The sequence below is a fragment of the Ahaetulla prasina genome, chromosome 1 (genome assembly GCF_028640845.1).
Source record: "Ahaetulla prasina isolate Xishuangbanna chromosome 1, ASM2864084v1, whole genome shotgun sequence".
Classification (NCBI taxonomy): domain Eukaryota; kingdom Metazoa; phylum Chordata; class Lepidosauria; order Squamata; family Colubridae; genus Ahaetulla; species Ahaetulla prasina.
Genome location: NC_080539.1, coordinates 108,233,121 through 108,247,293, shown reverse-complemented (window position 1 = coordinate 108,247,293; position 14,173 = coordinate 108,233,121). Strand labels below are relative to the sequence as shown.

The 14,173-nt window shown below is 39.0% G+C and overlaps 1 protein-coding gene across 1 annotated transcript in view; it reads right to left on the bottom strand.

Annotated features, from left to right (window-relative positions):
• The window catches only part of PTPRK (protein tyrosine phosphatase receptor type K), a 433,873-nt gene that overhangs the window by 281,677 nt on the left and 138,023 nt on the right, over positions 1–14,173 (bottom strand). The window contains exon 3 of the mRNA XM_058172115.1: positions 6,056–6,327. Coding sequence (XP_058028098.1) covers positions 6,056–6,327 — 272 coding nt within the window. The remainder of the gene's footprint in view (positions 1–6,055; positions 6,328–14,173) is intronic.

Here is a 14,173-nt window from a genome sequence, read left to right as displayed (position 1 = left end):
TTCAGCTCTATTAGGTAGCTTTATCTACCATTGTATGTATAGTATATGTGTGTGCCTTTGAGTCATTGTTCACTCATGGTAACTGTCCGGATAGGTCATTGCAGGTGGTTGTTGTTGTTTTTGCAAGATTCAGACGTGGTTTACCACTGCCTCCTTCCTAAAGCTGAAAAAGAGTGACTGATCCAAAGTCAGCCATCTGGCTTCATGTCAAAAGCAGGACTAGAACTTCCACTCTACTGGTTTCTAGCCTTATGCCTTAACCACTACATCACATTGTCTTCAATTTTACACTTCATGCTTTTACACTTTACAGTTAGATACTTCTTAACTTTACTTAAAGTTAAAGTTAATGAGCCGCGATGTCATGCAGTTAGAATGCAGTACTGCAGACTACTGCTGACTACCGGTTGCCTGCAATTTGGCAGTTGGAATCTCACCAGACTCAAGGTTGACTCAGCCTTCCATCCTTCCAAAGTGGGTAAAATGAGGACCCAGATTGTTGGGGGCAATATGCTGACTCTGTAAAACCTCTTAGAGAGGGCTCTAAAGCACTGTGAAGCAGTATATAAGTCTAAATGCTATTGCTACTTGCACATGTTGCTTCTATATAGGTCCAGTTCTAGCCATTTTACACTATGACATTCAGTCATCTGTCCTTTGCTTTTTATTTAAATTGTATACATCAATATTGGTAATTATTTATATATACTAAACATTTCATTGTCGTGACCTTTAAACTGGGCAAAATGATGAATCGTAGGGCAACATCTTTTTCAACCAAAGTACCTCAAATAGGCTAGCCTCCAGAATGGATCCAAAATCGAGCCCCAGGACTCCCAAGGAAACTATGGCTACTTCAGTACTATTGGCTGCTGCTGCGCAGCTGGGCTACTGATGTGATTATGCAATCTTCATTTTCACATTCCATGACAGTTTCCTAGTCAATCTCACAATACCTTGCTTCCTCCCTTACTCAGCAGAGGCCACTTACCTGATGGAAGGATTAGGGAAAGGAAAGGAGATTTCTGATGCTCCCTATCAGATTCCCTCAACGAAACTCAATGGGGAAGTTGCTCCTGCTCCCACTGCTTTTGGGGTCATTCTGTTTCTCAGATTTAGATAAAGAAATATTTCTGAAATGGTGACCCAACCAGGCACGGGTTGTTCTCCTATATTATCATGCTGCTCCTGATTTTATTTGACATACTGATATCCCCTGAACTGGTCTGGAAGTTCTTCATGTGGAGTAAGGGAAATCTAATCCCTTCCTGCAGTCTCCTTGTACAGCACTGTACCTTTAATATAAACAAAATTCAAAAGCAGAGGAACACTCCAGACATTCTATGTGCTGTTTAATACAGTCTGTCTGTGTTTTCTAAAGGGTCAGAAAGCTGACTCAGAGCTAAAAGTACTGTTATGATTCATGGACAGCTAAGCCTCCCACAACCACACTCCAAACAAAAAAGGCATTATCACAAACTGCTTTTGAGAATACTATTTATCACCTGGCATTATCAACTTTTCCAAAGAAGAAAAACTATAAATCTAAGTAGGGTTCCTGGAGATTTTGGAATTCTTAGGAGTCCAGATAACTACATAAACACATACTTTGAGTCTATTTCTCTGTTCTCAAGTAATGTTTGTTTCCAGGAAGGCTATGTAAAGCCAGACAGCAGGTTGCAGTTATGTATTGCTTGATGGTACTTGCGGTTATATTTGAAAAAGCATAAAATAAGCTTTTGTCTGCTACCACAAGTATGAACTGATCTCAAGTAGTTTGGATGTCTCATAGGAAGAAAGATTTGCCCTTATTTACAGAAAAGTTTTAGCTAAAGAACTGTGAATTGTTTGGCAGCTTTTGTTTCAGAGTGCAAGGAACAGCATGAGCATAATATAGAATAGAATAGAATAGAATTTTTATTGGCCAAGTGTGATTGGACACACAAGGAATTTGTCTTGGTGCATATGCTCTCAGTGTACATAAAAGAAAAGATACGTTCATCAAGGTACATGCATATATGTCTGTAGGTGTGAATATAGAAAGATTTGGAAGAGGGGGTGGGCTTTTCTCACCCAAAATATGTATCACCAACAACTATAATCTTATCCTCAGTCAGCCACATTCTCCCATTTCAATACTCTTATCTCTATCCATTTGGCTACTTAGATCAGAATGCTAAACCTGTCAGATTTTTTTTTTCATTTTTAACTTGTACTGATAACTTGGAAGTGGATAAAAGTTTTTCCTTTTGCTTTGCACACACCTGAACAATTCTCATATGTCCTTATTGCCCAAAGATTTCATCTTTCCCTGGCTATCAAGATAGCTTGTTCTGAAAACACTTTGCTCTTTCCTGTTTTGAAATTTAGGAGAGATATCTTTTCTGTTTAGCCTTCATGATGTTTCCAATTTCAGCTCATAGTTACCCAGATTCTTTTTTGCATCACTTAAGTGAGCGGAATTACTTCCTTATGCTATATTGTGATCATATGTTTTCCAGTTCAATTCTGGCTGGTACACATATATCCTATTTGAGTTTCTTATTTTAATGTGTATACTTCATATTACTAATTCATGTTTCTGTCAACATCTACATCTGGAAAATGTCCTGGCTGACTAGATTGTCCTTCTTCATCTCTTATTTCCTACCATTCAATCCAATTTGTTGCAATATTGTCTATCTAGGGATACCATGTGCAAAATTTCCTAAACTGGACACTAAACTGGGCAGGAATTCTTCTGAATCATTTATTACCAGAGGAGAGTTATTAGCAGAGCAAGAGGAACATCTTTTGCTTTGACAAGATGCTATGGGCTGCAGAGACAATTGACTGCATTTTTTTTAATGCAAAGGAGAAATGAGCTTTGTTTCAACAAGGCACTTGGCACAATACAGAGCATCTCTTCTGGAACTCCCTCCCTTCAAATGGAAATATGTCAGATGCCTATTTTTCCATTGAAGTGGCTGCCCTGTCATATGATAAAAGCTGTTTCAAAAGAATGTTTCCACCACCTTCTAATCAGAGGTCAGAGCAACAGCAGGTACAACTTGCCATCATAAAAGGAGTTCTATGCGTGGCTGTTTTGTTACAGAAAATAAGGTAACTCTCCAATGTAAATTTATTTACTTATTTATCATATACTTATACTGCCCTATTTCCCAACATGTTAGAGTGATATACAATTAAAATTAAGACACATTACAATAGCTAAAATACATAAAAACAATATCACAACATAACCAATCACGCCATGCAAGTTGTATATCAATAAAAAGAAGGTTGCAGAAATAAAGGAGTTGTGTTGGCGCAGTGGTTAGAATGCAGTATTGCAGGCTAACTTTGCCCACTGCCAAGAGTTTGATCCTGACCGGCTCAAGGTTGACTCAGCCTTCCATCCTTCCAGGACTCAGATTGTTGAGGGGCAATATGCTGATGTTGCAAACCATTCAGAGAGTGCTGTAAAGCATTATGGAGCAGTATATAAATCTACTGCTATTGCTATAAAACTATACTGATCTCCAAATCTTCTCTCCTAACCTCATGGCAGAAGTTACAATACTAAATACCCATAAAACATTAATCTATTAAAGCATTGCTCACTAGAGCCAGCATGGTGCCATGGTTAAGATACTAGACAAGGAGGGGAAACTCAGGCTTTCCTTGGCAGAGTAAACCAATTGGGTGGTCTTCGGCCAGTCATTCTCTCTCAGTGTTAATCATTGTTTAGTTCTATAACAAACTGGCTAAAAAATAAAACTCCATGTTGCAACGTGCATTGGTAAGCTTTGCTGTAAGAATGAGGCATGTGCAATGCAAAATAAGTAGGCCCTGCAACTAAGCAGGGTTAAGGTTATGGTTTTTAATTAGCATTTTTAATTTTTTTAAACACTAAACACTCGCTCCATCTTGATTACAACATATTCTGTTTTGACAACATGTATCCCAACATTACGGAAGACTGATCATTTGGAAGGAGTCCTTTCAGAAGTGTGCTTCTCTCTCACACACACACACACACAATCTCCTACTTAGCTCTTCAGAGTTTACAGTGTCAAATTTAAGCAATGCAAAGTCATCTGAGTTCAAGACAGCCCTGAACTCATTCTGACTTCAAGAGAGAATAAAAGACATTTGGCACAATTCAGTCATTGTCAGCAATAAAACAACGCAAGGGAAGAACAGTGTGAATCCAGTTTTTCAACTCAATCAAATGAACAGGGAAGGAAAATTATGCCAACTGAGTCTCTCTACATTGAATTGCCATGCAAGAATCATTCCACCTGTAATGCATGACACCACCGCTAGAAACCATCTTAGCATGGCCCCAAGTATTAATAAACAGATTGGCTCTGCACCAGAAAGAAGCCTATATGACTCTCATCACATGAAACATTTTCTCCATTAAACAAAATACTTAGTCTTATCAGACCATCCATTGTGTTAACAACAAACATTATTTTTTTCTTTCCTCTATAAAACACGGGTTGCTGTTTTACAATCAGTTTCTGCCAAGACATTTTGCTTTCCCAAGTTCTACTACATTCATGGAGGACCCTAAATTCCTAAGAACTTATTTCATTATTTTCCACCAGGATTCATCTGTATTCAGTGATGCTCATAAAAGCAAGCTCTGACACATGATAACAAAAAATTCACATATGTGTCAATTTGATGGCTCTTGTGGGTTTTTTTTGGGGGGGGGGAGCCTTTATTTTTTTTCTGGCAGAATTCCATCAGTGGTTGAGTTAACATTTCACTATTCAAGTTAATAATCTGATGGTAAGAACGGGAAAAAATGACAGTGTAACCTGGGTGATATTCGCTTTCTCACTTCCTACATATATAAAGTTGCACTAAAGAAGCTGATTAGCAAAGATCTTGCTCTGACTTACTATTTTTTTTTTTACAAACTGTTCTAAATGTATATATATAGAAAGGCCTGCTTCTCTGCTTTATTTATGGAAGGCTCTACTTCCCTGTAATATCAAATTTACGCTGGGTGTAAATATGCCTTTGTTTTACTTTTCAAGTGAAGCCCTTAAAAGCAAATTCATAGCTGTCAATCCTGTCTTAAACACATGTGACATTATGCGAGTGTTTGCTAAACTCTCAATAGGCTAACATGCAACCAGCAGAGTTAGTCAACTGAAGAATTGTCAGAGAGAATTGCAGCTGAACAAAGGAGACATTCACGCTACATTCTGTAGTGAAACACAGCATTAAAACCAGCTTTGCACAGGGGGAAGGGAATTGGTATTTTTAAGCAGCCGCGTTGACCTCATGTCTTGAAAGGAAGTGCTTACAAAAGATCAGCCCCCACCCCAAAAAAAAAAGCACACACTGTTCACAAAGCAAGAAAACAGTTTAGGGTGATGGAGCTTTTCTCTCTCTCCGTGAAACTATACAAGATTATATGGCTTTCCAATGGCACTCCATTAGGTGGCACTTAGAGCCGGTTCATCTTACAGTAATGAAAAACTGTTGTAAACAAATGCATCTGACCTACATTTCTTTTGATGGAGAGAAATGGGAAAGATTTCATTTTCCCCTAGCATTTGCTTTGTTGTGTGCATAAACGAATAGCCACAATAGCAGGAAATATAGAGGAGAAGGCTCTGGTGGATGAATGCTTTCTAAAAACTATTAGCGAAATACCTCTCTTACTGATCAGGACTTCCACGTGACATATTCCTGAGTGTATCATTTACTCTATTGTTCCCTACCCACAATCTATTTCCGCCTATTAAAGACACTGATAGCCATTCTCAGTAGCTGCTGAGAACAAGTGAATATTTCTATTAATGCCATATCCTAAACCTTTGGAAATACCTTTGTTCCTTCCGGTCCCATTTCCAGCGATGCCGGGGAATTGACAGATATAACACACCTGGAATATTCATTGACAGCCTCTCACTATTTCTGCACTGCAGTATGATCTTCCTTTTCGAATGGCATCTTAAGGATGCATGGCCAGAAGGTGAAGTAATTTACATGCTGGTAGTAGATGCAAACACTTTTCATCATTCCTTGTTTTGTTTTGTTATTGGCTTACCTGGTATTCATTTGGCCAGAAGGTGCTGACAGCCAGCTCTGCCCGTAGCCAGTCTTTGCCAGTGGAGCCAGTCACGTTCCAAATGGGGTTTGCCAGAGGACCTTTGTTCACCCTGACCAAGATGTTCAGAGTCCCAGGGCTTGTCCCTTTCTTACTGTACAAAAGGTAGCTGAAATCGATACAGTGGGTATCGTTCTCTTTCATGGTGGGAAGCTGAAGCCGAGCTTTTTCTCCATGGCTGTGGTGTGAAGAATCCACTATCATGTAGGAACCTAACAAGAGGGGGGAAAAAGGAAGACCAACAACAGGTAAATATGGAGATACAAGTCAATTCATTCAGAAGACAATGGGGATCGATCCCTGCTTTCACAATAAGGTGTGCGCACTTATTCCTATCTTTAGAAATAGCTTTTTTTTTTCCAGTTGCAGCTGTTTACAGAGACAAGCAGGTGATTGCGGACAAGCATTCCTATAGATGTGTCTCTGTGCGCTTTTATCTACATGAAAGAGCCATTTTCGTCCACATTTTGTGTCTCTCTGTGCAGGAAATCAACTAATTTACATAGGCAAAAATATTTTACAGGTATATTTTAAACTCATTTTAATCAAGAGTCATTATTAAAATTAACATTAAACTTTTTATCTGGTCGTTTTTCAGAACGTGGCCTCTGACTTCCAATTTCGAAATTGTGTATTGTTGGAAGTGGGAAAATAGCAAGAACTGGTTTTAGTGGGAGTTGACAATCTTGGTTGACAATGTAAGTGTTAAATCAGGTGAAGGAATAGACTGGTGGAGGCAGGCTTCAACAACAACTCTTTATTCGGTCAACTATATACAATCCAGCAGCTAGCCTCTCTGACAGCTCTCCTTTATATAGAGGGCTGTCAGGAAGCTCAGCCAATCAGCTCTCTGTGTTTTCCCGCTCGATCAACAGACCTTGTTGGAACCTTCCATCTGTCAATATCTAACAGTAAGGAAGCTAGAAGATGTGCTTATAGACATTGTCCTGCCTCATCTTCCTCCCTTGTGAGGATTCATTTTTAATATGGGACTTTTTCCTTTTCTGGATTATCCTTTTTGGATAATGTTTTGGTTGCTCAATTTATACCTTTTTGCTGGGCATTGTTAGGATTCAATTATTATGAGAGTCTAACATATAAGTGTTCCTGCTGGAACAAACACTTGGTTCATCTAGTTAAACCAACTGCACAAGGGATCCACTAATTTCCCAGCAGAGAAAGCCATACTGCCATCATGGCTACTCTCTTAATAAGCACAATACTGGGGTGGGGGTGGGGCCACCAGAGGGCTCAATATTTGAAATCTTTTGAAGAAAACATATTAAAGAAAATAGTAAGTTGCCAACACCGAAGCTTCCAAAATTATTTATCTACATTTATATGCAATGGAGTTAGTCTGTGTGCTAACTTGCTTTCGGGAATGATTTCATTAACTCCCTTTGAAAATGAACTTGAGGTAATGCAAGTTTGAGAGGTTATTGCTCAATGAAAATAAAAAATAGGTCAGTATTTGACAGAAAATTCAACGTTTATTTTATCTGTCGGTAGATCTTAATCACTATTCGAAATACTTTACAGACAGAAAAACATCTTAAATTCTATTACTGACATGCAATTATCTAAGGAAAAACAAATGAATATGAAGCTATTAAAGTTCACTGGCTTTTTATATTTTGATTAAGCACACTGAATGCACTAGAGTTGCAACTTTGAGAAAAGTTTGCACGACTGCACTGGCTGCTGCCCAACCTAATTTTTACCTGGTTTTTTGTTTTTTTTTAATCTGGAGATAATTGGGCACTAGGATATTTACAGCCATCATTACTGGCAATTTCTACACTGATGGATCAGAAATGACTTAATATAGCACATTAGGAGTTTCTAAAGTAAATGCTGTGGGATGCATAGAATTCAAATTGTTATGTTCTCATATTCAAAGAACAGGCAGACACGTACCCCTCAGCATAGACTGATGAGATATATCCTTGAGCACATTTCGATACAACTCCATTTGTGCTTAGATGGCAGTTCCAAAACCGGGATATCAAACTCGATAGAGAACAATATGTGAATTTTGGAGAGAATCTGTGGCTTTTGGCCGATTAGTTGAGAATTGTAGACTAGACTGAGGAACAGGGGGTGGGAAACAGTTCAGAAGTAAACAATCATAAATCACTTTTTTACAACACTATTGCCAAAAAAAATCTTTGGAGATGTTTATAAAGACATCAGGATTCCAGTAAATGTTGCAGCCCTTCCTAGATAATACAGAAATAACCACTAACATATGGGTTATTATTAATTGGATGACAAGGGAGGGGGGAGTTTTCTTAAAAAATAAACATCAGAAATCCATGTGGCCCACTTTATTTTATTTGGTTTTAGATTTGATTCACTTCCAGTTCATTTCTCCATATAGTTCAAAGTGCTGGCTTTTATCTTCAAAGCCCTAAATGAACTGATGCCAGGATAGCAGAAGACTGCATCTTTCCAAAATAGTTCCTTAGACTATAAAGACAGTTCTACAAGCATCCTACTATTTTGCAGAGCACAGCTCTTGGATGTGAAACATCTTTTTTTTTTTTAAAGTGTCTCTAAAATCATGGAAAATGTTCCCTTTTCCAAGAGGCATGGAATCATCTTTTAAGTTTCTAATAAGAGCTAAGATCTTTACTTTCTACAAAGGGTTTAACAAAGAGTTAATACTTTCATTTCTCAATTTTATTCTAACCTGCACTTACTACCTCATAAGATTTTAATAATTTCAAGTGATGTAATAATAAATGTATTATTTTGTTATTGTATTGTTTGAATCTGAAAAAGGTACTGCAATTCGCTTTATTTTTATTTGTAAAGGTACAGAAAGTTCCTGCATTTCTTCTCTATTTCAAGGGCCAAAATTATGGATCCATAGCATTGAAACATAGGATAAGCCATATAGCTTTTTAGTTCAAACTTTTAAATTCTCTTTCCAACAATTACTCCCAAACAAAGATAATGACTCTACAATTGAAAAACACTTTTTAAACCCATGTTATAAAAATATAAATCCATGCATAATGGCCCACACCATGTTATAAAAATGGAAACCCAAGCATTTCCAACCAAACAGGGCCTGCCAGGCAGCCTAACCCAAGGCCTGACTCACATGTTCAGAGTTCACTTTAAGCAGATCAAAGCAGCCAAACAATAAATCCTCAGGGTAGGACTGGTTCCTGGACCCTGCTAAATGGCATTGCTTAATTGGCTGGTCCTAGAACAAGATTTTGGCCAGACCTAAAGTTTGTACAGGGTGGGTAGATACTACAAGAGAAAGATAATCTCTCATGAAGTTAGGTCCTAGTCTAGGGCTTAATAGCTACCATAATAATCAGCCTCTTCAATTGTGTCTCAATGCTGTTACCCAGCACAGTTCATGCAACAGAGGTGTCAAAAAATCAGGAAAATCTCATTTCAAAAGACAACTTGCAAGGTGATTGAGGCATGAATCAGTCATGGAACGCTTCTTAGTTCTCTTAGTCCAGGAAGAGGCATAACTTCGTGCTTCTGGGAGCAATGTGTGATTGCAGCTGTTTCTTCCTTTTTAACTGCTAGTGGGGGTTTGAACTGATTGGGTGGGAGCTTGGCTGTGCTCTGATTGGACGGAGGTTTTTTTGTGCTCTGATTGGCTGGGGGGGTGTCCTGTTTGAGTGGGGGCTTGGTTGTGCTCAGATTAGTCTGAGTTGCAGGGGGATTTGAGCTGGTGGGCTGCATTGCTGTTGTTTGGCTTCATGTTCGTGGTCGTGCTACATCTTCATAGTGGGTGTCAGTCTGCTGCGTGTATGGATTGGAGGGGTTTGAAATGGCTAATGTTGCAGCTGCGGTCTGGCTTCTGGTCCTTGGTCGTGCTTCATGATTAGTGTGGATTTGGGTCTGCTTTCTGGGTGGATGTGTGGTGGTGACAACCTGTGTGGACATTGTGAGTGTGGGTCTGGTGTCATTCCTCGTGTTAGGGACTCGTTTGTCAATAAGGGCGGGTTTCCAAATGGCTGGTAGGCGGGAGGTATCATCTCGTTTGTTCATGCTGTGTGGGCGTTTTTCTATCTCGATGGCTTCTCTGATTATTCTGTTGTTAAAGTGTTCAGTTTTGGTGATAGTTCTGGTCTTTTTAAAGTCAATATCGTGTCCTGTGGCTTTAAGGTGTTGGACCAGGGAAGAAGTTGGTTCCTCTTTTTTGAATGAGTTCTTGTGTTCTTCAATGCGTGCACTTATTCTTCTGTTGGTTTGTCCAATGTATGTGGTGGGGCAGGCAGTGCATGGGATTTCATATACTCCTTGATTTTCTAACTCAATTTTGTCTTTGGGGTTTCTTAGGATGGTGGATATTTTTCGGTTTGTGCAGAATGCTGTCTTGACATTGTGTTTGTGGAGGATCTTGCTGATTCTGTCTGTGGTGCCTTTTATGTGTGTGTGTGTGTGTGTGTGTGTGTGTGTGTGTATTCTCTCTCTCTCTCTCTCTCACACACACACACACAGAGAGAGAGAGAGAGAGGGAGAGAGAGAGAGAGAGAACAATAAACATTTCAAGGCATGGAAGCCATAATTCATTACAATCATCCACTGCTAATCTTATTGATAAATTATTGGTTCATAAATTGCTGGAGACATAATTCTACATTCCACTGGATAATTGGGCCACTCCAGCATCCATTGGCCCTCAGTCACCAATAAATGTAAATAGATAAGTTTATTGTCCAATGCTGACCAATACAAAAGTCCAACAGGTTGTGATATCTACCCATCACCAGCAAGGGGAGGGCAACTGAAAAAGGGCCATTGGTTGGTTACCAGTAAACATGGCAAGAGCAGAGAAGTAAATCTGTTTGACTGTTCTTACTTCACAGCATAATTTGTAATGTGGGTTTGTAACAGTGGTGGTATTCAGCCGGTTCTATCTGGTTCGGGTGAACCAATAGCGGTGGCTGTGGGAGGCTCCGCCCACCCACCCAGACATCATCACGTCCTGTTTTTGAAGCTCTACGCATGCACAGAAGGTCCTGCAGCGTAGGTAAGTGAATACTACCCCTGGTTTGTAAGCATGCATGATTGGATTCACTTGGTCAGATTTACCTTTAACAGTGCTCCAGATATCTCATATGATTAAACAAAGTTACCAATTTGTTTCTTCTGAAATGCAAAAGGCTATGCTACTGCAGAACAAACTCCTTCAAGAAAGACAAATACTATGTCTAGAATGCTGACATTGGCAGCTCAGAAACCTGGTGCTCCTGCTGTTTAATAGCTTGCCACTTCCTTACATTGCACTGGGGGGGGGGGGGAGAGAAACCCTGAATGTTGGAATCAAAGCTTTTTTTATCTTTCCAATGAAATACAAAGCAATATCAGTCCTCCAAACCTTTAAATTTTACCTGGATGAAATAAGATTACTTGAAGTGCAATCTGTTCCCTCCTTTGCCAGAATGCAATGCAATGGATAGAAAGTGACAGATACTTTAAAGACTCTCAGCAACAACAGGAAGAATCACGTTGAGCGTTTACCCTTAAAACTAAATAGGCTCAAATACCTTTGGAAAACATAGGTGGTCCTCCATTTATGACCACAATCGGGACCAAATTTCCAGTTGTATGATGCATGTAAGTGCAGGACAGGTCATAAATCACTTTTTCCAAGACTGACTTAACTTTGAACCATCATCAAACAAGTAGTCATAAATTAAGGACTATCAGTAGCTGCATTCATCATACTCTAGCTCATTTCAAATACAGCACTTATATACTATTTTTGTCTATTTCCTTTAAATTTAGCTCCCTTTATTTTTTATGAACTCAAGGTAGTACATAACCTTAATTTTCTCACCTCTTATTTTCTCCAGAATAAGGCAGGTTGGTCTGAGACAGAGCAACTAAGTCAAATTCAATCCACTCATTTTCAAATCTAAGGGAGGGCTAGAACTCATAGTTTCCCAGTTTCTAGACCAGCATTTAACTGCTATTGTACATCACACTGGCTGTTGAAATAACCATCTCAGTGATATTTGAAACAAGAGCTCAATTCAGGAAAAAACTATGTTATAGAGTAGACCCATGATGGCAAACCAATGGCACACGTGCCAGAAGTGGCACACAGAGCCCTCTCTGTGGGAACACATGCCGTTGTCAACTGCTCTTCTGGGTTCTGTTGTGCCTATGTGCACAGGTCAGCTGCTCTCCCCCAGGTTCCATCGTGCGCCTGTGCACTGGCCAGTTGGTCTTCACGTGAAGACCAACTGTCCGGCACACATGTGTGCGCCAAAACCCAGAAGAGCAGCTGGCTGCCGCACACATGCGCACTTGCCAGCTGCTCTCTTCCAGGTTCTGGTACTCTGGCGCATGTGTGCACGCTCCAGTCTTGGAACTTAGTGCTAAAAAGGTTAGCCGTCACTAGAGTAGACTATACTAAATTTTAAAAAAACAGAAAGATTATTCACACGATCAATACATTAAGACCCACTCTCAGGCTCACACAGTTTGTTCCACCATAATTTAGGATAGACTCCCAATCATATATTTTTCTGGAAACAAGCTGGTTCTCTATAACATCAATAATAATAAAATTATGCAGTCAATTATTAAAAATCTTAAGCTAAAATCTAAATCTTTGATCTGTTGATCAAAAGACAGTTTCACCATAGCTACTCTAATTGACAATTTTAGAGTCACATTTCTACAAATCCCATTGGAAAAAATAAGACTTTTACTGTCCAAAAGCATTCATTTAGTTTGCTCAAGCAAGTTCCTCAAAAAGGCAGTCTGTAAATTAAGAGAATGCTAAGAAAAAGGCCACAGCCAGCAATGTCAAATTTTCCTTTTGTTGAGGAAAGTATAAATGATAAACTGAAGAAGCGTTGAGGCCCAATGCAAATAGCCCAGAATTTGGGCTATTATGCAGCTTTGTCTGACAGAAGAAAAAACAGTGCTTTGAAATGCTAAAAATAATGGAAGTTTCTCATAGTTAATGAAACACATTTCTTTTCCTCAGTACATTTGGTCACTACTACGTACATCAGTTGTGATTTCCTAAATCCCTATAAATGTCTTGACATGGACATGGAAGATTCTAGAGGCCTCAGCATGGATTTTTGGTTTAGATCTATTTTGTCTTGCTTTGTCCTTTGATACCTGGAGACAAAAACAGCACACGTACATATTGCCACAGACAAATACACACCCCCAATTTATAATGTCCCTGAACAAGAATTTTTTATGGCACTCGTTATGTTCAATGGAGTTGGGTGGCCAATACATTTAAATAAATAAATGCAGCTGAGTGTGTTACTAGCCAATTTAAGAAGCTCCAAACCTCCAACTTTGGAACTACAATGGGACAAGCAGGAAGAAACTACTCCAAGGCTCAGGTTAAAATAAAACTAAACCATCCTTTCTAAATTCAGCTGGTGAAGGGGGCGAGGAGAATATTGAGATCCTGGCAAACAAGTTATGACTTGGCTTCCAAGTGCAGCCAGGACTCTAATTCAATGCTTTCTTTTGCCAGCAAAAAAATTTCAGCCCAATACTTAGAAATTGTGTGTGTGTGTGTGTGTGTGTGTGTGTGTGTGTGTGTTAAACATGGGAAATGGCCAAAAGATACATGGTGACAGCTCAATGACAGCTAAGGCCTTATTCATCTAATTCCTTTATTACCTTAGGTTTTCTGAGCATCTTTGTTTTTCAGACAAATTCTGAGTGTACTTTGTAGTGACATGTTTAGTGTTTCTTTTTTTCTTTGTTTAAACTGGAAAGGCTTATATATTATTGCTGGATATATCAATATCTATTTTATTTCACTCCCTTGTCCTATAATATTAAATTTAAGAGAATTGTAGAAAGCCAAGCTCAATTTGAAATCACATTGTTCATCACCCACTAGATGAAGTTTAATTTCAACCAGAGGACTGCAGGTTTCATTAATTTCAGGGTTAGGGATTGCCAAAGCGGGGAAAAAATCTTCAAACAAAATTCATGTTAAAAGTAAACCTGGATACTTGGCAGAACTTTAAGGTAATAATTATTCCTGTCTAGTGAACTATCCCACTGTTCCTATTTCAAATATAGCAGAGG